Source organism: Entelurus aequoreus, linkage group LG06 (assembly GCF_033978785.1).
Source record: "Entelurus aequoreus isolate RoL-2023_Sb linkage group LG06, RoL_Eaeq_v1.1, whole genome shotgun sequence".
Lineage (NCBI taxonomy): Eukaryota > Metazoa > Chordata > Actinopteri > Syngnathiformes > Syngnathidae > Entelurus > Entelurus aequoreus.
The window spans coordinates 72,950,081-72,977,239 of NC_084736.1; the positions used below are offsets into that span (position 1 = coordinate 72,950,081).

The 27,159-nt window shown below is 37.4% G+C and overlaps 2 protein-coding genes across 3 annotated transcripts in view; one reads left to right on the forward strand and one right to left on the reverse strand.

Moving 5' to 3' along the window:
* Nucleotides 1-4,575: 4,575 nt before the first annotated feature.
* On the reverse strand, nt 4,576-17,883 carry LOC133652753 (syntaxin-1A-like). The gene is made up of 6 exons (XM_062051804.1): nt 17,696-17,883; nt 14,306-14,380; nt 14,133-14,232; nt 7,338-7,412; nt 7,172-7,245; nt 4,576-4,692 (listed from the first exon to the last, which is right to left on the reverse strand). The coding sequence occupies exons 1-6, from the start codon at nt 17,735-17,737 to the stop codon at nt 4,576-4,578; spliced, it is 483 nt and encodes a 160-aa protein (XP_061907788.1). The 5' UTR covers nt 17,738-17,883.
* Nucleotides 17,884-20,734: 2,851 nt separating this feature from the next.
* The window catches only part of LOC133652579 (adhesion G-protein coupled receptor D1-like), a 105,248-nt gene continuing 98,823 nt past the window's right edge, over nt 20,735-27,159 (forward strand). Inside the window, exons 1-3 of one of the 2 annotated variants that reach the window (XM_062051497.1) lie at nt 20,735-21,030; nt 21,107-21,143; nt 22,932-23,048. In XM_062051497.1, the coding sequence (XP_061907481.1) occupies nt 20,977-21,030; nt 21,107-21,143; nt 22,932-23,048 (208 nt within the window). In that variant the 5' untranslated portion in view covers nt 20,735-20,976. The remainder of the gene's footprint in view (nt 21,031-21,106; nt 21,144-22,931; nt 23,049-27,159) is intronic. The other variant, XM_062051498.1, reaches the window with a different exon arrangement.

A 27,159-nucleotide genomic window follows, 5' to 3' on the forward strand; every position in this document is an offset into this window, starting at 1 on the left:
GTGTCCAAAGTGTGGCCCGGGGGACATTTGTGGCCCGCCCGCGGCACATCATTCTAAAAATACTAAAAAGAAATTTAAAAAATATTAAAACGTGGAATAAAAGAGCAAATAGGTGAAATGCAACGAGAAAAAAAGTTGCAATATTTTTCCCAAAAATATTTTCAAAGTGGAATATTTGATGTGAAGTAATTTGATCCCTAAATAGGTCAATAATTCATAGCAAAATTGATTTGAATTTATTATTATTATTTTTTATTTTTTATTTTTTTAGCAAAGACAGGTGTTTTTTAATTCCACTAAAATTTTTGGGGATCCAAAAGTGCCCCACTCATAAAATGGTCAAGCTTTTTTTAGTTTTTTTTTTTTTTTTACATTCAACACTTAAATCTCTATATCAGCTTCAGATAATATATAGTGTAATTAGTTTAGTATATTTATAATAACAATCAATGTAATAATTAGTATAATTAGTATTAAAAAAGTGCCCCACCCATAAAATGGTCATGCTTTTTTTAGTTTTTTTTTTTTTACATTCAACACTTAAATCTCTATATCAGCTTCAGATAATATATAGTGTAATTAGTTTAGTATATTTATAATAACAATCAATATAACAATTAGTATAATTAGTATTAGTATATAATTTGTATGTATTCTTTAAAATAATTTTCATATTTTTCGTGTTTTTTTTGTTTGTTGTATTTGTGAACCGATTCTCTATTCCAGTGTTTTTCAACCACTGTGCCGCAGCACACTAGTGTGCCGTGAGATATTGTCTGGTGTGCCGTGGGAGATTATGCAACTTCACCTAAATCAGGGGTGTCCAAAGTGTGGCCCGGGGGACATTTGTGGCCCGCAGCTCATGTTTTACCGGCCCGCGGCACATCATTCTAAAAATACTAAAAATAAATTTAAAAAATATTAAAACGTGGAATAAAAGAGCAAATAGGTGAAATGCAACGAGAAAAAAAGTTGCAATATTTTTCCCAAAAATATTTTCAAAGTGGAATATTTGATGTGAAGTAATTTGATCCCTAAATAGGTCAATAATTCATAGCAAAATTGATTTGAATTTATTATTATTATTTTTATTTTTTATTTTTTTTAGCAAAGACAGGTGTTTTTTAATTCCACTAAAATTTTTGGGGATCCAAAAGTGCCCCACTCATAAAATGGTCATGCTTTTTTTAGTAATTTTTTTTTTTACATTCAACACTTAAATCTCTATATCAGCTTCAGATAATACATAGTGTAATTAGTTTAGTATATTTATAAAAACAATCAATATAATAATTAGTATAATTAGTATTAGTATATAATTTGTATGTATTCTTTAAAATAATTTTCATATTTTTCGTGGTTTTTTTGTTTGTTGTATTTGTGAACCGATTCTCTATTCCAGTGTTTTTCAACCACTGTGCCGCAGCACACTAGTGTGCCGTGAGATATTGTCTGGTGTGCCGTGGGAGATTATGCAACTTCACCTAAATCAGGGGTGTCCAAAGTGTGGCCCGGGGGACATTTGTGGCCCGCAGCTCATGTTTTACTGGCCCGCGGCACATCATTCTAAAAATACTAAAAAGAAATTTAAAAAATATTAAAACGTGGAATAAAAGAGCAAATAGGTGAAATGCAACGAGAAAAAAAGTTGCAATATTTTTCCCAAAAATATTTTCAAAGTGGAATATTTGATGTGAAGTAATTTGATCCCTAAATAGGTCAATAATTCATAGCAAAATTGATTTGAAATTGTTATTATTGTTTTGTTTTTTTAAATTTTTTTAGCAAAGACAGGTGTTTTTTAATTCCACTAAAATTTTTGGGGATCCAAAAGTGCCCCACTCATAAAATGGTCATGCTTTTTTTTGTAATTTTTTTTTTTACATTCAACACTTAAATCTCTATATCAGCTTCAGATAATACATAGTGTAATTAGTTTAGTATATTTATAATAACAATCAATGTAATAATTAGTATAATTAGTATTAGTATATCATTTGTATGTATTCTTTAAAATAATTTTCATATTTTTCGTGGTTTTTTTGTTTGTTGTATTTGTGAACCGATTCTCTATTACAGTGTTTTTCAACCACTGTGCCGCAGCACACTAGTGTGCCGTGAGATTTTGTCTGGTGTGCCGTGGGAGATTATGCAACTTCACCTAAATCAGGGGTGTCCAAAGTGTGGCCCGGGGGACATTTGTGGCCCGCAGCTCATGTTTTACCGGCCCGTGGCACATCATTCTAAAAATACTAAAAAGAAATTTAAAAAATATTAAAACGTGGAATAAAAGAGCAAATAGGTGAAATGCAACGAGAAAAAAAGTTGCAATATTTTTCCCAAAAATATTTTCAAAGTGGAATATTTGATGTGAAGTAATTTGATCCCTAAATAGGTCAATAATTCATAGCAAAATTGATTTGAATTTGTTATTATTGTTATTTTTTTTATATTTTTTTTTAGCAAAGACAGGTGTTTTTTAATTCCACTAAAATTTTTGGGGATCCAAAAGTGCCCCACTCATAAAATGGTCATGCTTTTTTTAGTAATTTTTTTTTTTACATTCAACACTTAAATCTCTATATCAGCTTCAGATAATATATAGTGTAATTAGTTTAGTATATTTATAATAACAATCAATGTAATAATTAGTATAATTAGTATTAGTATATAATTTGTATGTATTCTTTAAAATAATTTTCATATTTTTCGTGTTTTTTTCGTTTGTTGTATTTGTGAACCGATTCTCTATTCCAGTGTTTTTCAACCACTGTGCCGCAGCACACTAGTGTGCCGTGAGATATTGTCTGGGGTGCCGTGGGAGATTATGCAACTTCACCTAAATCAGGGGTGTCCAAAGTGTGGCCCGGGGGACATTTGTGGCCCGCAGCTCATGTTTTACCGGCCCGCGGCACATCATTCTAAAAATACTAAAAATAAATTTAAAAAATATTAAAACGTGGAATAAAAGAGCAAATAGGTGAAATGCAACGAGAAAAAAAATTGCATTGTTGACTCTAAAAACACCATTTTTAAAAATAATTTTTCAAAAAATAATAATGAGTCAAAATCAATGTGACTATGAATTATTGACTGATTTAAGGACAAAAAGGACACAAATACAACAAACAAACAAAAACACGAAAAATATGACAATTATTTTAAAGAATACATACAAATTATATACTAATACTAATTATACTAATTATTATATTGATTGTTATTATAAATATACTAAATTAATTACACTATATATTATCTGAAGCTGATATAGAGATTTAAGTGTTGAATGTAAAAAAAAAAAAAATTACTAAAAAAAGCATGACCATTTTATGAGTGGGGCACTTTTGGATCCCCAAAAATTTTAGTGGAACTAAAAAACACCTGTCTTTGCTAAAAAAAAAAATTTTAAATAATAAATTCAAATCAATTTTGCTATGAATTATTGACCTATTTAGGGATCAAATTACTTCACATCAAATATTCCACTTTGAAAATATTTTTGGGAAAAATATTGTATATTTTGTATTTTTGCCCCCCAAAAATTGGGTGACTTATTTTTAACCTTTTTTAAGACTGAAACCCTTCTGGGTCCCTAGGACCTAACTTGAGCGAGCCCCAAAGGTTAAAAAAAAGTGTATATTGTATTGGTTTTGAAAATGTAAAGAATATCAAAATGGCCCCCGCGTGCTTTGATTTTTCAGTGTGCGGCCCTCAGTGGAAAAAGTTTGGACACCCCTGACCTAAATGGTCCAAAAAATATTTTTTGCAAATCAATAATTATAATCTGCAAATAATGTGCCGTTATTTAGTGTCCTTGCTGTGTAGAGCATTATCTGTATTTAATATTGGCTGCATTTCAGATAGTTGCTTGTGTGCCATGTTGTTCCAGACCACAGCAAACGTTACCTAGCTTGCCGAAGACCGTAATAAATCTATTAAAGCCTGTCGTTTCCTTTAACTTGTACACACACGTCTATACCTTTGGCCATTAAAAGCCAGTCATTTCCAGGAGTTATCTCACCTTCTGAGTAGCCTCTGATTTACTAATGGTTTCTAATGTTGTAAAAATGTGTAGAATAAATATAAAATTTCTGTCAACGAAGGTTTTCTAAAGCCTGCGTCATTTTGATAGTGGGCTATTATAGCTAATATTGATACTTACATCATGTGTTGCCTTCATTATAAGACAAATTAGTTTTTTGTATTTTTTGTCATAATGGCTCTTTCAACGTTTTGGGTTGCTGACCCCTGATTTAGGCCAAAAGCTTACTTGAACATCACAAATTCTTCCTGTTTCTTGACAATAAGGAAATCCTCTGAATTACAATTATTTTGAATGCCACTTCCTGTAATTCCAGTTCCAATTCAACATCCTGTCTTCATTCTTCTCAAGTTTTTTGGGTCACGCTTTTATCTCTAGTCTTGGTCGTCTAACAATCACAACTCTTGCCTGCACAAGTAAAATCAGGCACCGAATGAGTTTAAAAAAATATATATAACTAAATAATTGGAACACTTTGTCTCCATTCCGTAGTAGCATTGTGGTCTCTCAAGTGGTCAGAGGGTTATTTGTCACTTACTTATCTCCAGTTGTCTTTGGATCCGCCCTTTGCTTCTTTCCCGAAAGGAAACTTGTGTCTCGTTGTACTGGGTCATTACTTCCACAAACTTCCTGGACAGCACAGTGTACTAGAGATGAATGAAAGGACAAGGACATGTGTTAAATGTTAAATATGTGCAGCCACTGTTTTTGCTCCTGGTGTTTCTCACAAACCCAGCAGGCACAAGACATTGATACAACGTTGAAACAGCTCAATTTTTGTTTCATCTGACCACAGAACTTTCCTCCAGAAGGTCATATCTTTGTCCATCTGATGTCAGATGAAACAAAAAATTAGCTCTACCCAGCAATATGTTTGGAGGAGAAAAGGTGAGGCCTTTAATCACAGGAACACTATGCCTACCGTCAAGCATGGTGGTGGTAGTATTATGCTCTGGGCCTGTTTTGCTGCCAATGGAACTGGTGCTTTACAGAGAGTAAAATGGAACAATGAAAAAAGAGGATTACCTCCAAATTCTTCAGGACAACCTAAAATCATCAGCCAGTTGGGTGTTCCAACAGGACAATAACCAATTTGTAAATTGAGACAACGTTGATGTCTAATGTTTAATTCCACATTGTTGATTGGGAAATTAATCAAATTTCAATGGTCAAATCAACATCACAACCTGACATAGAATGAAGGTTGTCAAAATGCATGTTGTTCCAACGTTGTATTTGTGTTGTAGAATATTCGTTGAGAAATGACCAAAATTCAAAAAGAGATACACCAAGCTCTACAGGATATTTTCAAATGTGCAGTAGACCTTGAAAGTAGGATAAACACTTAATGAATATCCTACTGGTGGCTTGTAAAAAGACCATTACTAGGAAATGGATATCACAGGAGAGCCCAACTTTGAAGCAATGGATGGAAATCAAAATGGACATTTATAATGGAGAATATAACGTTTTTTATTCATTATACATTGGAGAAATGTACTTCATACTGGGAAAACTGGGTCAATTATGTCACGTCCCATAAGCCTGATTTTATTATCTCGAATTAGTGAATGTACTGTTTAAAAAAAAGATTACTTCTTATTTGTCTATATATACAGTATATATATATATATTTTTTCAATTATAATTTTTTTATTATTTACTATCCGTTTATATTGTTTTATTTTATTTTTTATTATTACAGCAACCCCCGCAACCCCGAAAGGGACAAGTGGTAGAAAATGGATGGATGGATTATTATTATTATTATTTTATTATTATTATTATTATTATTATTTTTAATTGATTTATCTGTAAATATTGTCATTACTTTGTTTTGTTTTCTTACTGTTTTTCTCTTTTTTGGGGGGGGGGAGATGGCATTGTTGGGATATAAACAAAAATATTTTGACATTTAAGGCACACAATAGATGTATGATGTATGCAAATATGATGTAATGGATAGGAATGTCTGATGCTGGATGTAATTAAAAATTAAATGAAAAAAATATATATATGTATAAAAATAAATATATATATTTTTTTACTATCTGTTTATATTATTTTATTTTATTTATTATTATTATAATTTATTATTTTCAATCTTTACTTTTAATAGATTTATCTGTAAATATTATTATTACTTTGTTTTGTTTTCTTACTGTTTTTCTCTTTTTTGGGGGAGAGATGGCATTGTTGGGATATAAACAAAAATATTTTGACATTTAAGGCAGACAATAGATGTATGATGTATGCAAATATGATGTAATGGATAGGAATGTCTGATGCTGGATGTAAATAAAATTTAAATGGAAAAAAAATATATATATATACATATATATATATATGTATATATATATATATATATATTTATTTATTTATATTTGTTTAATTTATTTACTATGTTTACATTATTTTATTGTATTTATTATTATTATTATTATTTTATTTTATTTATTATTATTATTATTATTTTATTATTTTAAATTATTTTTAATTGATTTATCTGTAAATATTATTATTATATAATTATTATATAGGAATGTCTGATGCTGGATGTAAATAAAAATGTAATGGAATATATATATATATATTTTTATTTTTTTTTATTTTTTATTTACTATGTTTATATTCTTTTATTTTATTTATTATTATTATTATTATTATTTATTTATTTTTATTTTTTTAATTGATTTATCTGTAAATATGATTACTTTGTTTTGTTTATTACTATTTTTCTCTTTTTGGGGGGGAAGGGGTGGCATCGTTGGGATATAAACAAAAATATTTTGACATTTAGGGCAGACAATAGGTGTATGATGTATGCAGATATGATGTAATGGATAGGAATGTCTAATGCTGGATGTCAATAAAAATGTAATAAATAAAAAAAAAGAGAAATTACCAAAATCCATTGGTCAAATCAACGTCAGAACCCAAGATTGATTAAAGGTCATCAAAAGGTACGTTGTTCTAACAAAAACTTTGAGTTGCTCAACGTCAGGACCTGATTCAACAAGTTCTCATTGTTGTTTCAACGTCTTGTGCCTGCTGGGAGGCAGATGATGGATGTAGGACATAAGCCTTGGGTGTAGATAAAATGCGGGTGTAATATTGTGCAGCCACCTGCGATGTCTGGATCCTGAAGTCAACGCTGGCTCTGTTAGCTGCATCATCTTTAGGCATGCTTTGCTCAATGGCTTCATTCAGAGAGACACATAACATGTTGTTGTTGAGAACAACGCATGTGACCAATAAATGACTTTTGACAACGCGTCACAGTTGTACTCACATTTTAGTTTTGTTCGCACCACGTTGGCGTTCCCTTTGATGTTGTCGGTCAGTGCATTGAGTTGATCCTTTGTTCCTACGGTCGTAGACAACAATTATGTTCATTTATAAAAGTCATTTATAAATTATTTTTATTTGTAATTTGTAATTGCCAACCACAATGTTATTGTGTTGTGAGAGATCTTCAGGTGTGGTGTAAAAAATTATCTAGTATCACCTAATTACCGTATTTTTCGGACTATAAGTCACTCCGGAGTATAAGTCACACCGGCCAAAAATGCATAATAAAGAAGGAAAAAAACAAATATAAGTCGCACTGGAGTATAAGTCGCATTTTTGGGGGGAAATGTATTTGATAAAACCCAACACCAAGAATAGACATTTGAAAGGCAATTTAAAATAAATAAAGAATAGTGAACAACAGGCTGAATAAGTGTACGTTATATGAGGCATAAATAACCAACTGAGAACGTGCCTGGTATGTTAACGTAACATATTATGGTAAGAGTCATTCAAATAACTATAACATATAGAACAGGGGTCACCAACGCGGTGCCCGCGGGCACCAGGTCGCCCATAAGGACCAGATGAGTAGCCAGCTGGCCTGTGTTAAAAATAGCTCAAATAGCAGCACTTACCAGTGAGCTGCCTCTATTTTTTAAATTGTATTTATTTACTTGCAAGCTGGTCTCGCTTTGCTCTACATTTTTAATTCTAAGAGAGACAAAACTCAAATAGAATTTAAAAATCCAAGAAAATATTTTAAAGACTTGGTCTTCACTAACTGACAAAGAAACAGATAACAGATTTGGTGTCCAGTTCAAAGTGTGACATGATTTATTTAAAAATTTGAGAGTTGACTTTTGTATTTTACATGAGTTATTGTTTGTACAAACGTGTTGCAAAGTAATTCATGATTTGTTCAAAAATGTTAATGGCTAGCTAGTTAAAATGGGATATTGTGATTTCACAAGACTGTCTTAGAAGTGATCATTTGAAAATGTTCAATTTGAAAAATGTGCACTTAGAGAAAATATAAAAATAAAGTGTTGCATATTGATATTTATCTGTTTCTGTATATATTTATTGTGAGAAATCATTAAGATGATCAGTGTTTCCACAAAGATAAATATCATTAATTATTAATAATAACAGAGTTAAAGGTAAATTGAGCAAATTGGCTATTTCTGGTAATTTATTTAAGTGTGTATCAAACTGGTAGCCCTTCGCATTAATCAGTACCCAAGAAGTAGCTCTTGGTTTCAAAAAGGTTGGTGACCCCTGATATAGAACATGCTATACGTTTACCAAACAATCTGTCACTCCTAATCGCTAAATCCCATGAAATCTTATACGTCTAGTCTCTTACGTGAATGAGCTAAATAATATTATTTGATATTTTACGGTAATGTGTTAATAATTTCACACATAAGTCGCTCCTGAGTATAAGTCGCACCCCCGGCCAAACTATGAAAAAAACTGCGACTTATTGTCCGAAAAATAAGGTAGTCTGAAAATTGCTATCTATTTAAGACAAGTAATATGGTGTCAAAACATTAACAAAAAACAACACTCTGCGTGCACGTAGTCTCTTTGTGCGCACGGCATATTTTTACTCACAAATTTGCGCTCGCTATGCGCCATTCTTTTTCTCCAATGCAGGGAACATTCCACCCATTTGCCACTTAAAGTGGGCATTGAATAAGCGGCACAGCAGCTCCCCTTCTTTCTGATTTGTCACTTTAAACACCTGCTGTTGCCTGGTCAGAGCCCGTTGTTGGGCCTCTAAATCAGTATTTTTCAACCTTTTTTTGAGCCAAGGCACATTTTTTGCGTTGAAAAAATCCGGAGGCACACCACCAGCAGAAATCCTAAACTCAGTTGCAGTTAAAAGTCATTGTTGCAAAAACACCGTCTTTGCTCCACAGTAAGTCTTTGCTGTCGTCCAGCATTCTGTTTTTGTTTACTTTGTAGCCAGTTCAGTTTTACTTTCGTTCTGCGTAGCCTTCCCTAAGCTTCAATGCCTTTTCTTAGGGGCACTCACCTTTTGTTTATTTTTGGTTTAAGCCTAAGGCACCTTTTTACCTGCATTTACAAAACAATTAGCTACCGGATGCCACCTACTGATATGGAAGGGTATTACACGGTTACTCTGCCGATCTCTAGACACTCAACAACAACACATCATTTGCAGACTATAATTACTGGTTTGCAAAAAAAAATTTTAACCCAAATATGTGAAATTAGATAATCTCCGAAGGCACACCAGACTATATCTCAGCTGTGGGCCAGAGTGCTAATCAATTGTAATACATTTGTCAGCCACTGACAATCTCAAACCAGGGCCGTGTATAAAGAAAGTATGGCCAACTAAGCAATAGGCGCCATGACTGCTACCAATGACGTGTGCGGCTGTGCCCGGCTGAATGCCTTTGACGTTAGTTTTTCAATCAACCAATCAAAGTTTACTTATATAGCCCTGTAGAGGTTGCCCTCTTGTGGGTTTCTCTGATCGCGACAGACCTTTTTGAGAGCCCGGTAGTCAGGTGCAATACGCGCCAGGTCAGCACTCTTTTCAGCAACTTTTCGGTCTTTCGGCTGCTCTCCCTCTTGCGGCGTGGTCTCGGGCGCATGTGTGGTTTGTCTGGCTCAAACTCCAACTCCAACTTCTGTGTCTCGGTCCGGCTGCTGCTAATAAGCATGGCAGGTGATTGGATGATCAGCCCCAGCTGGGTAACCCAATCACCTGCCAGCTGTGCTTCGAGGCCGGTCCTTACACACGCAGGCCCGCAGACCACGCCTCCCTCCACAAGCCTTTAATCACTATTGTCTCAAAGGGCTGCACAAGCCACAACGACATCCAGATCCCACATCAGGGCAAGAACATACTCAACCCAATGGGAACAACGAGAATGTGAGTGTGAATGTTGTCTGTCTATCTGTGTTTGCTCTGCAATGAGGTGGCGACTTGTCCAGGGTGTACACCGCCTTCTGCCCCAGTGCAAACCCCGAAAGGGACAAGCGGTAGAAATGGATGGATGAGATTCAAAAGAGTCTGTTTGATAATTTATTCTGTTATTAGTTGTATTAGCGTCCGTGTGTTCTCTCTTTAACAAAACACAGATATTTCAACTGCAATTTCCTGGTAATTTGGGAGTTTGGGGAAAAGTTGGAATTTTTGGAAAATGATAAATAGCATGAATGTCCTGAATGAGGTGGTTAGTGTTGGAAATGAGATAGGTTCCAGAAACCCCCCGCGAACCCAAAAGGGACAAGCGGTAGAAAATGATGGATGGATGGATGGAAATGTTTGAACCAGTTGAAAAATGTGGGAATTGTGAAGCGTTAAAAAATGTCCCATGCATTTGAACTGCAATTTCCTGGCATTTCTGGAATTTCGGGAAAAGCGGGAACTTTTTGAAAGTTATAAATGGCATGAATGTCCTGAATGACCAGAATAGGTTGCTGTATGAATCGGTTGGGAAATGTGTGAGTAGTGACAATTTATATTTGAGAATTAGTGTTACAGAATTCCAGGAATTCCAGAAATTTCAGGAAAAAACAAATTTGGTTTGGAACTTGGGAAAGTGTTAGTGTGAATGTCCAGGATAAGTGGAATGTGCTGGTGTTTGAATGGTTTGAATCGGTTGAAAAATGTAAGAATTGCACAACTTTGAAAAATGTCCCATTCCTTTCAATAGCAATTTGCTGAAAATTTTGGAATTTCAGGAAAAAATATACACTACCGTTCAAAAGTTTGGGGTCACCCAAACAATTTTGTGGAATAGCCTTCATTTCTAAAAACAAGAATAGACTGTCGAGTTTCAGATGAAAGTTCTCTTTTTCTGGCCATTTTGAGCGTTTAATTGACCCCACAAATGTGATGCTCCAGAAACTCAATCTGCTCAAAGGAAGGTCAGTTTTGTAGCTTCTGTAACGAGCTAAACTGTTTTCAGATGTGTGAACATGATTGCACAAGGGTTTTCTAATCATCAATTAGCCTTCTGAGCCAATGAGCAAACACATTGTACCATTAGAACACTGGAGTGATAGTTGCTGGAAATGGGCCTCTATACACCTATGTAGATATTGCACCAAAAGCCAGACATTTGCAGCTAGAATAGTCATTTACCACATTAGCAATGTATAGAGTGTATTTCTTTAAAGTTAAGACTAGTTTAAAGTTATCTTCATTGAAAAGTACAGTGCTTTTCCTTCAAGAATAAGGACATTTCAATGTGACCCCAAACTTTTGAATTGTAGTGTATATATTTTTGAAAGTGACAACTAGCATGACTGTACTGAATGAGCTGAATAGGATGGTGTTGGAATGGTTTGAATTGTTTAAGAAATGTGTTCGTAGTGACAGAATTCCAGAAATTCCAGGAAAATGTGGTTTGGAACTTGGGAAAGTGTTAGTTTGAATTTCCAGGATGAATGGATTGGTTTGAAGGTGGAATTGTCGAATCGGTTGAGAAATGTAGGAATTGCGGAACTTAGGAAAAGGTCCAATTTATTTGAGTGGGCATTTCCCGGAAATTTGGGAATTTCAGGAGAAGTGGGATTTTTCCTCTTCCTATTTGACACCAAGTTCATTTTGGTGTGGCGCTGCTTGTTGCTTTCACTGGTAAATAAATCATTTGTGCATTGAACTTGCTGCACTTATGAAACCGCATCAAAAGTAGCGTGCCGGGTTACATCAAGCTATCGCAAACGGCGTTGTAACGGACCTGAAAGTAATTAGCTAGATTACTAATTACTAGTAACACCGTTGTTACGAACACTGCCTGTGTCACATTTCACATTATGGACACACAGCATCCTTCGTCACAACAAACGTAAAAAATATAAGGAGTCGGTCACAGTGTTGTCTGTCAGATGCCTTTAACGTGAAGGTAAATCGGATAAATGAAAATATTAGGTACACAGACGCCATCGAAATGAGATGTGCTGTGTCGAAAGTGTTGCGTCTGACCAGTTTACCTCTCAGGGAATTAAAGTCACTGGTCATTCCCAAGTTCTTTCCGATGACATATATGCAGAGTAAGAAGGACCATCAAGACAGAATAGGAATGTTATCATGTTTTACTGAAGCTTCAGGAGACCAGCCCACATTAATACAGTCATACCGTCATCTTGGGATGGTCTACTGCTTTAAACATGACTATCCATCCATCCATCCATCTTCTTCCGCTTATCCGAGGTCGGGTCACGGGGGCAGCAGCCTAAGCAGGGAAACCCAGACTTCCCTCTCCCCAGCCACTTCGTCCAGCTCTTCCCAGGGGATCCCGGGGCGTTCCCAGGCCAGCCGGGAGACATAGTCTTCCCAACGTGTCCTGGGTCTTCCCCGTGGCCTCCTACCGGTCGGACGTGCCCTAAACACCTCCCTAGGGAGGCGTTCGGGTGGCATCCTGACCAGATGCCCGAACCACCTCAACTGGCTCCTCTCGATGTGGAGGAGCAGCGGCTTTACTTTGAGCTTCCCCCGGATGGCAGATCTTCTCACCCTATCTCTAAGGGAGAGCCCTGCCACCCGGCGGAGGAAACTCATTTCGGCCGCTTGTACCCGTGATCTTGTCCTTTCAGTCATAACCCAAAGCTCATGACCATAGGTGAGGATGGGAACGTAGATCGACCGGTAAATTGAGAGCTTTGCCTTCCGGCTCAGCTCCTTCTTCACCACAACATATCGATACAGCGTCCGCATTACTGAAGACGCCGCACCGATCCGCCTGTCGATCTCACGATCCACTTTTCCCTCACTCGTGAACAAGACTCCAAGGTACTTGAACTCCTCCACTTGGGGCAGGGTCTCCTCCGCAACCCGGAGATGGCACTCCACCCTTTTCCGGGCGAGAACCATGGACTCGGACTTGGAGGTGCTGATTCTCATCCCAGTCGCTTCACACTCGGCTGTGAACCGATCCAGTGAGAGCTGAAGATCCTGGCCAGATGAAGCCATCAGAACCACATCATCTGCAAAAAGCAGAGACCTAATCCTGCAGCCACCAAACCAGATCCCCTCTAAGCCTTGACTGTGCCTAGAAATTCTGTCCATAAAAGTTATGAACAGAATCGGTGACAAAGGGCAGCCTTGGCGGAGTCCAACCCTCACTGGAAACGTGTCCGACTTACTGCCGGCAATGCGGACCAAACTCTGGCACTGATCATACAGGGAGCGGACCGCCACAATCAGACAGTCCGATACCCCATACTCTCTGAGCACTCCCCACAGGACTTCCCGAGGGACACGGTCGAATGCCTTCTCCAAGTCCACAAAACACATGTAGACTGGTTGGGCAAACTCCCATGCACCCTCGAGGACCCTGCCGAGAGTATAGAGCTGGTCCACAGTTCCACGACCAGGACGAAAACCACACTGTTCCTCCTGAATCCGAGGTTCGACTATCCGGCGTAGCCTCCTCCCCAGCACACCCGAATAGACCTTACCGGGAAGGCTGAGGAGTGTGATCCCACGATAGTTAGAACACACCCTCCGGTTCCCCTTCTTAAACATGACTATGAATAAAGACATAACTCTTAAACATATATGCATTCTCCACAAAAGTTATGATTGAAATTGTAACAGGTGACGTGTTTTTCTAGTACTGTGGTTGGAGTACTGCATTGCATCATACTAAGAGAGTACTTTGGTTATGCATATGTAGCGGTTGGCTTATTAAGACGTGTCGTATGTCAAAGTAACACATATATAATATTAATACATGGATACTTGAAACAAATGTCAAACGGCGGCCTCACATGTGTCAATTAAGAAGAGTACAACATCACTTACTGTCATCTGGATGAGGTGCAGACAGGATCGTGCTGTGTATTTTCCTCACCTCTTCCACTTGATGGGAAATCTTATCAATGAGTCCTCTGACTTCCTCCACCTGCACCAGCCAGAACATACCAAGGCTTGAGTCCAAGTACTTAGCCCGCTTGTTGAATCACAGAGGTACTGACCCTACGGAAAAAGCCCTCCATGAAACCGTCTCGGTCCACACAAACCGCAGCATCTTCCTCTGGTGGTGTTCTGCGCTGTGACAACACATTGATGTATGCATGTTGTTGTTTCAGACGTCTTTAACCAGTTTAACATCACATGTTAGTAGAAAGAAGCAGAATGTACATACCCCTTCTAGTACATACCCCTTCTAGTACCTCGACTTTTACGACTTTAATTTAATTTTGTACTGTAGTGCAGTGGTCCCCAACCTTTTTGTAGCTGCGGACCGGTCAACGCTTGAAAATTTGTCCCACGGACCGGGGGGGTGTATAGTATTTTATTTAATTTATTTATTTATTTTTTGTCATAAAGAAATACAATCATGTGTGCTTACGGAGTGTATCCCTGCAGACTGTATTGATCTATATTGATATGCAACGTATATATTGTGTTTTTATTTTGATTTAATTTTTTTAAAAAAAATAATAATAATTTTTTCTTTTTTTTAATTTCTTAATTTTTTTATAAATAAATAAAAATAATGTATTTATTTATTGGTACCGGGCCGCACAAGAAATAAAAAAGAATAATATTTTTTTATGAATAAAAAAAATATATTATTTTTATTTTATTTTTTAAAATTAAATCAACATAAAAACACAATTTATGTGAACGCTTAACTCAAAACACATGCACAAAACCCAAAACCAGTGAAGTTGGCACTTTGTGTAATTTGTAAATAAAAACGGAATACAATGATTTGCTAATCCTTTTCAATTTATATTCAATTGAATAGACTGCAAAGACAAGATATTTAATGTTCGAACTGAGAAACTAAATTTTTTTTGTGCAAATAATCATTAACTTAGTGTCAGGTTCAAACACTGATGACATCTATTAAACAGGACAAGAGGCAAATAATCAAACAGAGACAGAATTAAATTTGGCTCAATTTGAGGGGAAATGTCTGGTCTGTACTCTTCTACAGTCTCCAGCAGGTTCTGGCGAAAGATTGTACGCATCCTCCTTTATTTGGACTTTTCTGACCACACGGCAACAGCTGCTTCCAAAGGGACGTGGGTCGTAAACAGCGTTGCCTTTGGTTACAGAACAGTTCAAAAGAAAAGGTCGTAAAACAGTTCAAAGAAAGGTTCGTAAAAGAGTTCAAAAAAGCGGTGTCTGGATCTTGGGCAGATCCTGCCTTCTCTCCGCTTTGTAGTCCTTGGGTTAAAACAATATCTTTCTGTTGATTAAAAATACATGAAAGAAAGCAGAACACCTTCATGTTGCTTCCCCCCTACACAAGCCTTCTTCTTGGTAGGTTCAAAGACAGTTTTTGGTCTTCTCGCTGGGAACTCATTTCAACACAAAGTTTTAGTGATAACTTAAATAAAATTATTCTAACACTTAGAATTTAATGGCAGCAACACATTACAAAAAAGTTGGCACAGGGTCATTTTTTACCACTGTGTTACATGGCCTTTCCTTTTAACAACAGTCAGTAAACGTTTGGGAACTGAGGAGACACATTTTTGAAGCTTTTCAGGTGGAATTCTTTCCCATTCTTGCTTGATGTACAACTTAAGTTGTTCAACAGCCCGGGGTCTCCGTTGTGGTATTTTAGGCTTCATAATGCGCCACACATTTTCAATGGGAGACAGGTCTGGACTACAGGCAGGCCAGTCTAGTACCCGCACTCTTTACTATGAAGACACGCTGTTGTAACACGTGGCTTGGCATTGTCTTGCTGAAATAAGCAGGGGCGTCCATGGTAACGTTGCTTGGATGGCAACATATGTTGCTCCAAAACCTGTATGTACCTTTCAGCATTAATGGCGCCTTCACAGATGTGTAAGTTACCCATGTCTTGGGCACTAATACACCCCCATACCATCACAGATGCTGGCTTTTACACTTTGCGCCTATAACAGTCCGGATGGTTCTTTTCCTCTTTGTTCCGGAGAACACGACATCCACAGTTTCCAAAAACACTTTGAAATGTGGACTCGTCAGACCACAGAACACCTTTCCACTTTGCATCGCTCCATCTTAGATGAGCTCGGGCCCAGCAAAGCCGGCGTCGTTTCTGGGTGTTGTTGATAAATGGCTTTCGCTTTGCATAGTGGAGTTTTAACTTGAACTTACAGATGTAGTGACCAACTGTAGTTACTGACAGTGGTTTTCTGAAGTGTTCCTGAGCCCATGTGGTGATATCCTTTACACACTGATGTCGCTTTTTGATGCAGTACAGCCTGAGGGATCAAAGTTCACGGGCATTCAATGTGACGTGCAGTGATTTCTCCAGATTCCCTGAACCTTTTGATGATATTACAGACCGTAGATGGTGAAATCACTAAATTCCTTGCAATAGCTCGTTGAGAAAGGTTTTTCTTAAACTGTTCAACAATTTGCTCACGCATTTGTTCACAAAGTGGTGACACTCGCCCCATCCTTGTTTGTGAACGACTGAGCCTTTCATGGAAGCTGCTTTTATACCCAATCATGGCACCCACCTGTTCCCAATTAGCCTGTTCACCTGTGGGATGTTCCAAATAAGTGTTTGATGAGCATTCCTCAACTTTCTCAGTCTTTGTTGCCACTTGTGCCAGCTTTTTTGAAACATGTTGCAGGCATCAAATTCCAAATGAGCTAATATTTGCAAAAAATAACAAAGTTTCCAGTTCGAACGTTAAATATCTTGTCTTTGCAGTCTATTCAATTCAATATAAGTTAAAAAAGATTTGCAAATCATTGTATTCTGTTTATATTTACCATTTACACAACGTGACAACTTCACTGGTTTTGGGGTTTGTAGATAGGAAGGTAAGATTGTTTTATAACGTTTTAAATTCAATTTTTCAGGACTTATGCAAATGCCAAATGCACAACAGCAGGTACTAAAGAACATTTCGTTTTGTATGATCGGGCCCCTTTAAGTTGATGTACCAGTGGTCTTTTTTCTTCTTTTAAAAAAAAATGTTTTGGACTTTGCCACTATTTTCTGAGAGAATAGAATAAATAACGTGTAGCGATGGATACACAGTTTATGCAATGACGAAGAAATAAAATATAAGATATAGTGTTGACATTTTTTTTAATATTATAAGTTTTTAAAAAATGACAATGTAAAGCTTGTGCAATGTTAAAGGAAACAAAAGAAAGATAATACAATCAATATTTAAAATTATTTGAATAAAATAAGGAGACATTGAATTAATGATACATATAGCGTATGTAAAAATAGTAAAATAAAAATAAAAATTAAGAGTAAAACAATTTCAACAAAAAAAACACCCACTTCATAAATGAATTGTGTATTTAGATTATGCGGTGATAGAGAAAATAAATGTTACATTTAGTGAGTCTTGACCACTAAAAGTGTCAATGAATTAAATAAAATGACTTACAGCAGTCAGCTCCGGAAGTCGGTCCTTCATCACAATAATCATCGAGTCTCAAGAACACTTGATCCTCATAAGATACAACTCTTGTGAGGCTCCATGTGTGCCAGGACTTCCACTTTAGACATAAACCATTCAAAAAATGCTTAAAAAAGCAACAATAAAAGAAGAAAGTGTGTCCCCAGTTCTCAATGATGTTCTTTCACACGCCAGTCTTCACGTACTCTTCCTCTTACACGCCTTTTTACGTCCCTCCCATTGCCGCTCTCTTGGGATAAAACTAGTCCAACCCAATATGTATTGTTTAAAAAAACCAACTACATTTTACATATACATATATTTAGTTTATATTCATTTTAGATCATTTTCCCAAACATGCTGCGAAACTGCACAATAAAAGAAGAGGCGTGGATATTTACGACGACCATAAACGCACCACCACCCGAAGCCGGTCACAAGAGATGGCGAGCTAAATAATGCATGCTGCGCTACTAAAAACAGCCACAAGATGTCACTGTTATCCACATTACTGTATTAGAGTTGGGCGACGCTGTTTAGTTTTGGTAGTATTCGCTTTCCGATCCAATACGTAGGATTGTCGATGCCGATACTTTCCCAAGAGCTTTGAATGATTTTGTGATTTTGCCTTCAATTTCTTAATAACTATTTTACACTAACAAAATAAATATTCATATTATTACTGTGACTATACACGTGTATTGTGATTGAAGCAGTTTCCTTTCCCATGCAAACATGCCTATAGGCCAGTGGTTCTAGAACTTTCTTCATTTAGAAAACACCTGGCGCTCCAAGTACCACCATAATGACCAACATTAAAATACAGTAGCGTAGTAGGCCTGAGTATTCATTAAAACAAAGCTGAGGTTTTATTTAACAGGTATAGTTAATATTGTTGGCCACTGTAGTAGTACACGCTGTTTGAACGGTAACACTGTGTTTGAATATTTAATTAGGTGATTCCTTGCCGTACCACTAGATAGAGCCGGTGTACAACTAGTTAGAACCCCTGCTGAAGAATATTTACAGCTAGATAAATATAAAAAAGAAAAAAGTACATAAGTGTAAAATGTGTTACAAATAAATCATAAAATAATAATAATGAATAAACAGTGCAAGAAGGGAAAAACTCAAAAAAAATTTAATAAAGGTCATCATATTTATTACAATTGAAATTACAATATAAGAGCATTTACCCATTTCAACATAAATAATATAATATGTTGCCTTTATTCCATACAATTGTTTGAGTTTAAAAAAGGGCAGTCGTGCAAAATAAGTAAAAAATGTTTAAGTACAGTATAAAAAAATCAGGAATGTGAACGACACATCAACAAAATGGATCAAACAGTTCCGATACCAAGTGTACAGTATAGTGTCAGTATTGCATTAATACCAGCTCGATTACTTTGATAGTTTCCAGGTATCTTCTTTGTTTATTTTCACAAATGTAATGTTTTGCTATGTTGTTCATATTTGTTAAATTTTTGATATTTTTGGTATATTTACTACATTCTTTTTTTTTTTTTAAAGGCTTTACAAAAAAAATGTAATGACAGCCAAGATTGTATTTGGGTTTTATTTTGCTTTAAAAAAAAATGTACATCATTGAAACAGTGGTCTTATAAGTCCAGTAGGTCTTACAGGTCCAAAAAGGTAAAATCCACTGACTGACAACTCACTAAGGAAAATTATCTGCCAATAGAACAAGAAAATTTGGCTTGTCAAGACTTTCCAAAACAAGTAAAATTAGCTAACCTCAATTAACCCCAAAATACTTTAAAATAAGTATATTCTCACTAATAACAAGTGCACTTTGCTTGATAGAAAGAGAAAAAAAATGAGACCTTTTTTCTCAATATGTTGAAAAATATTCTTCAATTAAGTAAATGCTAGTGCCATTATCTTGACATAATTTTATGCGCTCGGCATTACATTTCTTGAAACCAGCAAACTTACACTAAAAACTAATGTATTTTTCTTAATAGAAAGGCAACGAGGCAACAGCTTGTTACTCTCGGGGTCTCCTAGCCGCTCAGGCAAATCATATTGTCTAAAAATGCATTTTTCCATCGATAACATGACATCATCGTGCCAAGTGCGTGCTCTTTCAGTCAATTAGTGCACAAGGAATATATGTAAATATATATAAACGTATATATATGTACAGCCCGGCCCCCGGCCAAACTTTTTTTTATTGTAATTTTGAAGAATTTACCTGAATGTGCATGAACTATTTCTGTTCAAAATTGTTTGAAATGTCACATGTTAAATGCTTAAATATTAACTGTCAGCTTACTGTACTGTGCCAACTGTACTACTATATGAGTACGTGTTTTCTCATGTTTCATTGAAAATAAAACAGCAAAGTCCATTTGGCTGTCATCTGTTTTAATTATGAGACACAATTGTGTCAAAGTCATGATTTTTTTGTTCATGCTTGAAATAAGAAATTATTACTTTGAAAAAGTAGTTTTATACTTGTGAGTGTTGATGACATAACTCTGCAACAGTTGATATTCTAGTTTCAAGCATGTTTTACTCAATATAGGTCATCAAATCTCAGCAACAAGCTGTAATATCTTACTGAGATCATTTAGGACCAAAACACTTAAAACAAGTAAAACACTCTAACATAAAATGTGCTTAGTGAGAAGAATTATCTTATCAGACAAGAAATAAGCATATATCACCCTTATTTGAGATATGTAATCTTACTTAGATTTCAGTTTTTGCAGTGTGTAATGCTTTAAAAAAGGCAAATGGATGGCACAAAAAGCCAAAAGGCTTGTTTCCATTGTGGTCCATTAAGGGTTAAATGGAACAATCACAACAAACATTCAAAGATCAGCATTTTCAGGTAAAAAAAAAAAAAAGTTTTGATATCAGCACCACTGACACTGTATTTGCTATGTATCGAACTGATACCAACATTGGCAGTATCGTCCACTCCCAGCATGGTTGCCCCTCCTCACAAGATGCAAAAATGAGTTTTTTCCCTCGCATGGTCCAGTCCGCACTCTTCAGAAGGACTCCTATAAGCACACAGGAATACCTCACGGATTTTTAATATTTTCAGCTTGTGTTTATACAATGAATCCACTATTTCTTCAATTAAGCTCTTTGGGGAATTGAGCTCTTCTTGCAAACTTTTATGCATTTTGGATACAGTTTTTTTTTTTTTTTGGAATATTGACCTTCCTTTTCTTCTCTTACATGTGGATTTAACTTTTGTTTGTTTTTAATTCTACTGTTAAAAAAACAACACCATGGAGCTTTCTTTGAGAGTTCATCTATTAACAGCTTTTGTGTCATGTATTAAGGTAAGCCGGTGGATGAAAAGAGGTTATACTTGTGTGTGCGTGTATAGCAGGATAAGTCAGTTTGCTTTCTTCACAGGTTTATGCTGATGTGGTGCAGGCTATGAAGCATCCAGGTAGAATTGCAACTTTGCATGGTGCACATGTGTAGGGTCTTTGAATTACAAACCCCGTTTCCATACGAGTCGGGAAATTGTGTTAGATGTAAATATAAACGGAATACAATGATTTGCAAATTCTTTTCAACCCATATTCAGTTGAATGCACTACAGAGACAAGATGTTTGATGTTCAAACTCATAAACTTTATTTATTTTTTTGCAAATATTAATTAACTTAGAATTTCATGGCTGCAACACGTGCCAAAGTAGTTGGGAAAGGGCATGTTCACCACTGTGTTACATGGCCTTTCCTTTTAACAACACTCAATAAACGTTTGGGAACTGAGGAGACACATTTTTGAAGCTTCTCAGGTGGAATTCTTTCCCATTCTTGCTTGATGTACAGCTTAAGTTGTTCAACGTTGTGGTATTTTAGGCTTCATAATGCGCCACACATTTTCAATGGGAGACAGGTCTGGACTACAGGCAGGCCAGTCTAGTACCCGCACTCTTTTACTATGAAGCCACGTTGATGTAACACGTGGCTTGGCATTGTCTTGCTGAAATAAGCAGGGGCGTCCATGGTAACGTTGCTTGGATGGCAACATATGTTGCTCCAAAACCTGTATGTACCTTTCAGCATTAATGGCGCCTTCACAGATGTGTAAGTTACCCATGTCTTGGGCACTAATACACCCCCATACCATCACAGATGCTGGCTTTTCAATTTTGTGCCTATAACAATCCGGATGGTTCTTTTCCTCTTTGGTCCGGAGGACACGACGTCCACAGTTTCCAAAAACAATTTGAAATGTGGACTCGTCAGACCACAGAACACTTTTCCACTTTGTATCAGTCCATCTTAGATGAGCTCAGGCCCAGCGAAGCCGACGGCGTTTCTGGGTGTTGTTGATAAACGGTTTTCGCCTTGCTTAGGAGAGTTTTAACTTGCACTTACAGATGTAGCGACCAACTGTAGTTACTGACAGTGGGTTTCTGAAGTGTTCCTGAGCCCATGTGGTGATATCCTTTACACACTGATGTCGCTTGTTGATGCAGTACAGCCTGAGGGATCGAAGGTCACGGGCTTAGCTACTTACGTGCAGTGATTTCTCCAGATTCTCTGAACCCTTTGATGATATTACGGAGCGTAGATGGTGAAATCCCTAAATTCCTTACAATAGCTGGTTGAGAAAGGTTTTTCTTCAACTGTTCAACAATTTGCTCACGCATTTGTTGACAAAGTGGTGACCCTCGCCCCATCCTTGTTTGTGAATGACTGAGCATTTCATGGAATCGACTTTTATACCCAATCATGGCACCCACCTGTTCCCAATTTGCCTGTTCACCTGTGGGATGTTCCAAATAAGTGTTTGACGAGCATTCCTCAACTTTATCAGTATTTATTGCCACCTTTCCCAACTTCTTTGTCACGTGTTGCTGGCATCAAATTCTAAAGTTAATGATTATTTGCAACTACAAAAAAAATGTTTATCAGTTTGAACATCAAATATGTTGTCTTTGTAGCATATTCAATTGAATATGGGTTGAAAAGGATTTGCAAATCATTGTATTCCGCTTATATTTACATTTAACACAATTTCCCAACTCACATGGAAACGGGGTTTGTAAAAAAATTTTAAAAAAAAGGTCAACTTTTCAGCTGTTTTCCCTATGAATGTCAGTTTTTAATCGCCTGCAAATCCAAAAAGGAAGCTCTTGAGGAAAAGCAGTGTTGAGTAATGGGAGGCAGCTTTGAATTATGGATGGAAATCCTTGTTGATCTATGAAATGTCCCTTGCAGGCTTGCAGGTGTTGTCCACGGCCTCGCATTATTGGCCCCTAGATGCCGTGGATGGGATACACGGCCTGTCGGACCAGATTGGAAAAAGACCAGGTTATGTTAACGGAAGTCATATAAGTATGTGTGTTGTTGTAAAAAAAACCAAATCGGCACAGTCTCGTGTACGTCTCTGTTTTGTCTCTGCATGGTCTTTGACTGTTCTTCATCACGGTCATCATCACTTTTTGAATGAGCTGATGTGAACAAAGCTCTTGAAGGGTAACTGCACTTTTTTTTTGTTGGAATTTTGCCTATCGTTCACAATCATTATGAAAGACATGACGACGGATGTATTAGTTATCACTTACTGTACAATGTCTGCTGTCATTAGGATGCAGACTGCGAGGATGTTCATATATTCCCATTCAGATAAAGAATGTCTCATAATCCTCTCGAAGAAAAGGGGGGTGAAACCAGGTGTCAAATCGTGTCATTCTCGCCATTCCCGGGTCTAAATTGGCTGTCAAAGTATACCAACTTGTCACTTACTGTACAATGTCTGCTGTCGTTATGATGCAGACTGCTAGGATGTTCATATATTCCCATTCAGATGAAGAATGTCTCATAATCCTCGCGAAGAAAAGGGGGGTGGAACCAGGTGTCAAATCGCGTCGTTCTCGCCATTCCTGGGTCTAAATTGTCTGTCAAAGTGTACCAATTTGTCACTTACTGTACAATGTCTGCTGTCATTAGGATGCAGACTGCTAGGATGTTCATATATTCCCATTCAGATGAAGAATGTCTCATAATCCTCGTGAAGAAAAGGGGGGTGAAACCAGGTGTCAAATCGTGTCATTCTCGCTATTCCCGGGTCTAAATTGGCTGTCAAAGTGTACCAACTTGTCACTTACTGTACAATGTCTGCTGTCGTTATGATGTAGACTGCTAGGATATTCATATATTCCCATTCAGATGAAGAATGTCTCATAATCCTCGCGAAGAAAAGGGGGGTGGAACCAGGCGTCAAATCGCGTCGTTCTCACCATTCCCGGGTCTAAATTGGCTGTCAAAGTGTACCAACTTGTCACTTACTGTACAATGTCTGCTGTCGTTATGATGCAGACTTTTAGGATGTTCATATATCCCCATTCAGATGAAGAATGTCTCATAATCCTCACGAAGAAAAGGGGGGTGGAACCAGGCGTCAAATCGTGTCGTTCTCGCCATTCCTGGGTCTAAATTGGCTGTCAAAGTGTACCAACCTGTCACTTACTGTACAATGTCTGCTGTCATTAGGATGCAGACTGCTAGGATGTTCATATATCCCCATTCAGATGAAGAATGTCTCATAATCCTTGCGAAGAAAAGGGGGGTGGAACCAGGCATCAAATCGTGTCGTTCTCGCCATTCCCGGGTCTAAATTGGCTGTCAAAGTGTACCAATTTGTCACTTACTGTACAATGTCTGCTGTCGTTATGATGCAGACTGCTAGGATGTTCATATATTCCCGTTCAGATGAAGAATGTCTCATAATCCTCGCGAAGAAAAGGGGGGTGGAACCAGGTGTCAAATCGTGTCGTTCTTGCCATTCCCGGGTCTAAATCGGCTGTCAAAGTATACCAACTTGTCACTTACTGTACAATGTCTGCTGTCATTAGGATGCAGACTGCTAGGATGTTCTTATATTCCCATTCAGATGAAGAATGTCTCATAATCCTCGCGAAGAAAAGGGGGATGGAACCAGGCGTCAAATCGTGTCGTTCTCGCCATTCCCGGGTCTAAATTGGCTGTCAAAGTGTACCAATTTGTCACTTACTGTACAATGTCTGCTGTCATTAGGATGCAGACTGCTAGGATGTTCATATATTTTCGTTCAGATAAAGAATGTCTCATAATCCTTGCGAAGAAAAGGGGGGTGGAACCAGGCGTCAAATCGTGTCGTTCTCGCCATTCCCGGGTCTGAATCGGCTGTCAAAGTATACCAACTTGTCACTTACTGTACAATGTCTGCTGTCGTTATGATGCAGACTGCTAGGATGTTCATATATTCCCATTCAGATGAAGAATGTCTCATAATCCTCGCGAAAAAAAGGGGGGTGGAACCAGGTGTCAAATCGTGTCATTCTCGCCATCCCTGGGTCTAAATCGGCTGTCAAAGTGTACCAATTTGTCACTTACTGTACAATGTCTGCTGTCATTAGGATGCAGACTGCTCGGATGTTCATATATCCCCATTCAGAAAAAGAATGTCTCATAATCCCCTCGAAAAAAAAGGGGGTGGAACCAGACGTCTAATCGTGTCGTTCTTGCCATTCCTGGGTCTAAATCGGCTGTCAAAATGTACCAACTTGTCACTTACTGTACAATGTCTGCTGTCATTAGGACGCAGACTGCTAGGATGTTCATATATTTTCGTTCAGATAAAGAATGTCTCATAATCCTTGCGAAGAAAAGGGGGGTGGAACCAGGCATCAAATCGTGTCGTTCTCGCCATTCCCGGGTCTAAATTGGCTGTCAAAGTGTACCAATTTGTCACTTACTGTACAATGTCTGCTGTCGTTATGATGCAGACTGCTAGGATGTTCATATATTCCCGTTCAGATGAAGAATGTCTCATAATCCTAGCGAAGAAAAGGGGGGTGGGACCAGGTGTCAAATTGTGTCGTTCTTGCCATTCCCGGGTCTAAATCGGCTGTCAAAGTGTACAAACTTGTCACTTACTGTACAATGTCTGCTGTCATTAGGATGCAGACTGCTAGGATGTTCATATATTCCCGTTCAGATGAAGAATGTCTCATAATCCTCGCGAAGAAAAGGGGGGTGGAACCAGGTGTCAAATTGTGTCGTTCTTGCCATTCCCGGGTCTAAATCGGCTGTCAAAGTGTACCAACTTGTCACTTACTGTACAATGTCTGCTGTCATTAGGACGCAGACTGCTACGATGTTCATATATTTTCGTTCAGATAAAGAATGTCTCATAATCCTTGCGAAGAAAAGGGGGGTGGAACCAGGCGTCAAATCGTGTCGTTCTCGCCATTCCCGGGTCTAAATTGGCTGTCAAAGTGTACCAATTTGTAGAAATATGTCCTCGTCCTTCTACTATCCAGGTGAGAGCCATGATTTATTTAAGATTTATTTAGGATGTTCAATTTTTAAAGTTAAAGTTAAAGTACCCATGATTGTCACACACACGAGGCGTGGCGAAATTATTCTCTGCATTCAACCCATCACCCTTGCTCACCCCCCCTGGGAGGTGAGGGGAGCAGTGAGCGGCGGCGTTGGCCGCGCCCGGCGATCATTTTTGGTGATTCAACCCCCAATTCCAACCCTTGATGCTGAGTGTCTAGCAGGGAGGTAATGGGTCCCACTTTTATAGCCTTTGGTATGACTCGACATAGTAGTAGTAGTATACATTGGCAATGCAAATGCTCTTCCAAAGGGACGGGGGTCACATTGGCAATGCAAATGCTCACAAAACACCACAAACAACAGGGGGAAGGAGACAACAAGAAGACACATTTCAATAAGACTAAACTTAACAATCAGTGGAGAAAAAAAGGTATATACAGTTGTGCTCATAAGTTTACATACCCTGGGAGAATTTATGATTTCTTGGCAATTCTTCAGAGAATATGAATGATAACGCAAAAACCTTTCTTCCACTCATGCTTAATGGTTGTGTGAAGCTATTTATTGGCAAACAACTGTGTTTACTCTTTTTAAATCAAATTGACAAAAGAAAGTACCCAAATGACCCTGATCAAAAGTTTACATACCCCAGTGACTTTGATCTGATAACATGCACAAAAGTTGACACAAACAGGTTTGAATGGCTAATCAAGGTTCCAATCCTCACCTGTGACCTGTTTGTTTGTAATTAATGTGTGTGTATAAAAGGTCAGTGAGTTTCTGGGCTTCTGACAGACCATTGCATCTTTCATCCAGTGCTGCACATATGTTTCTGGATTCTGAGTCATGGGGAAGGCAAAATAATTGTCAAAGGATCTGCGAGAAAAGGTAATTGAACTGCATAAAACAGGAAAGGGGTATAAAAAGATATTCAAAGAATTGAGAATGCCAATCAGCAGTGTTCAAACGCTGATTAAGAAATGGAATATGAGGGATTCAGGTAGACCAGCAAAGATTTCAGCCACAACTGCCAGGAAAATTGTTCGAGATGAAAAGAAAAATCCACAAATAACTTCAGCTGAAATACAGGACTCTCTGAAAAATTGTGGTGTGGCTGTTT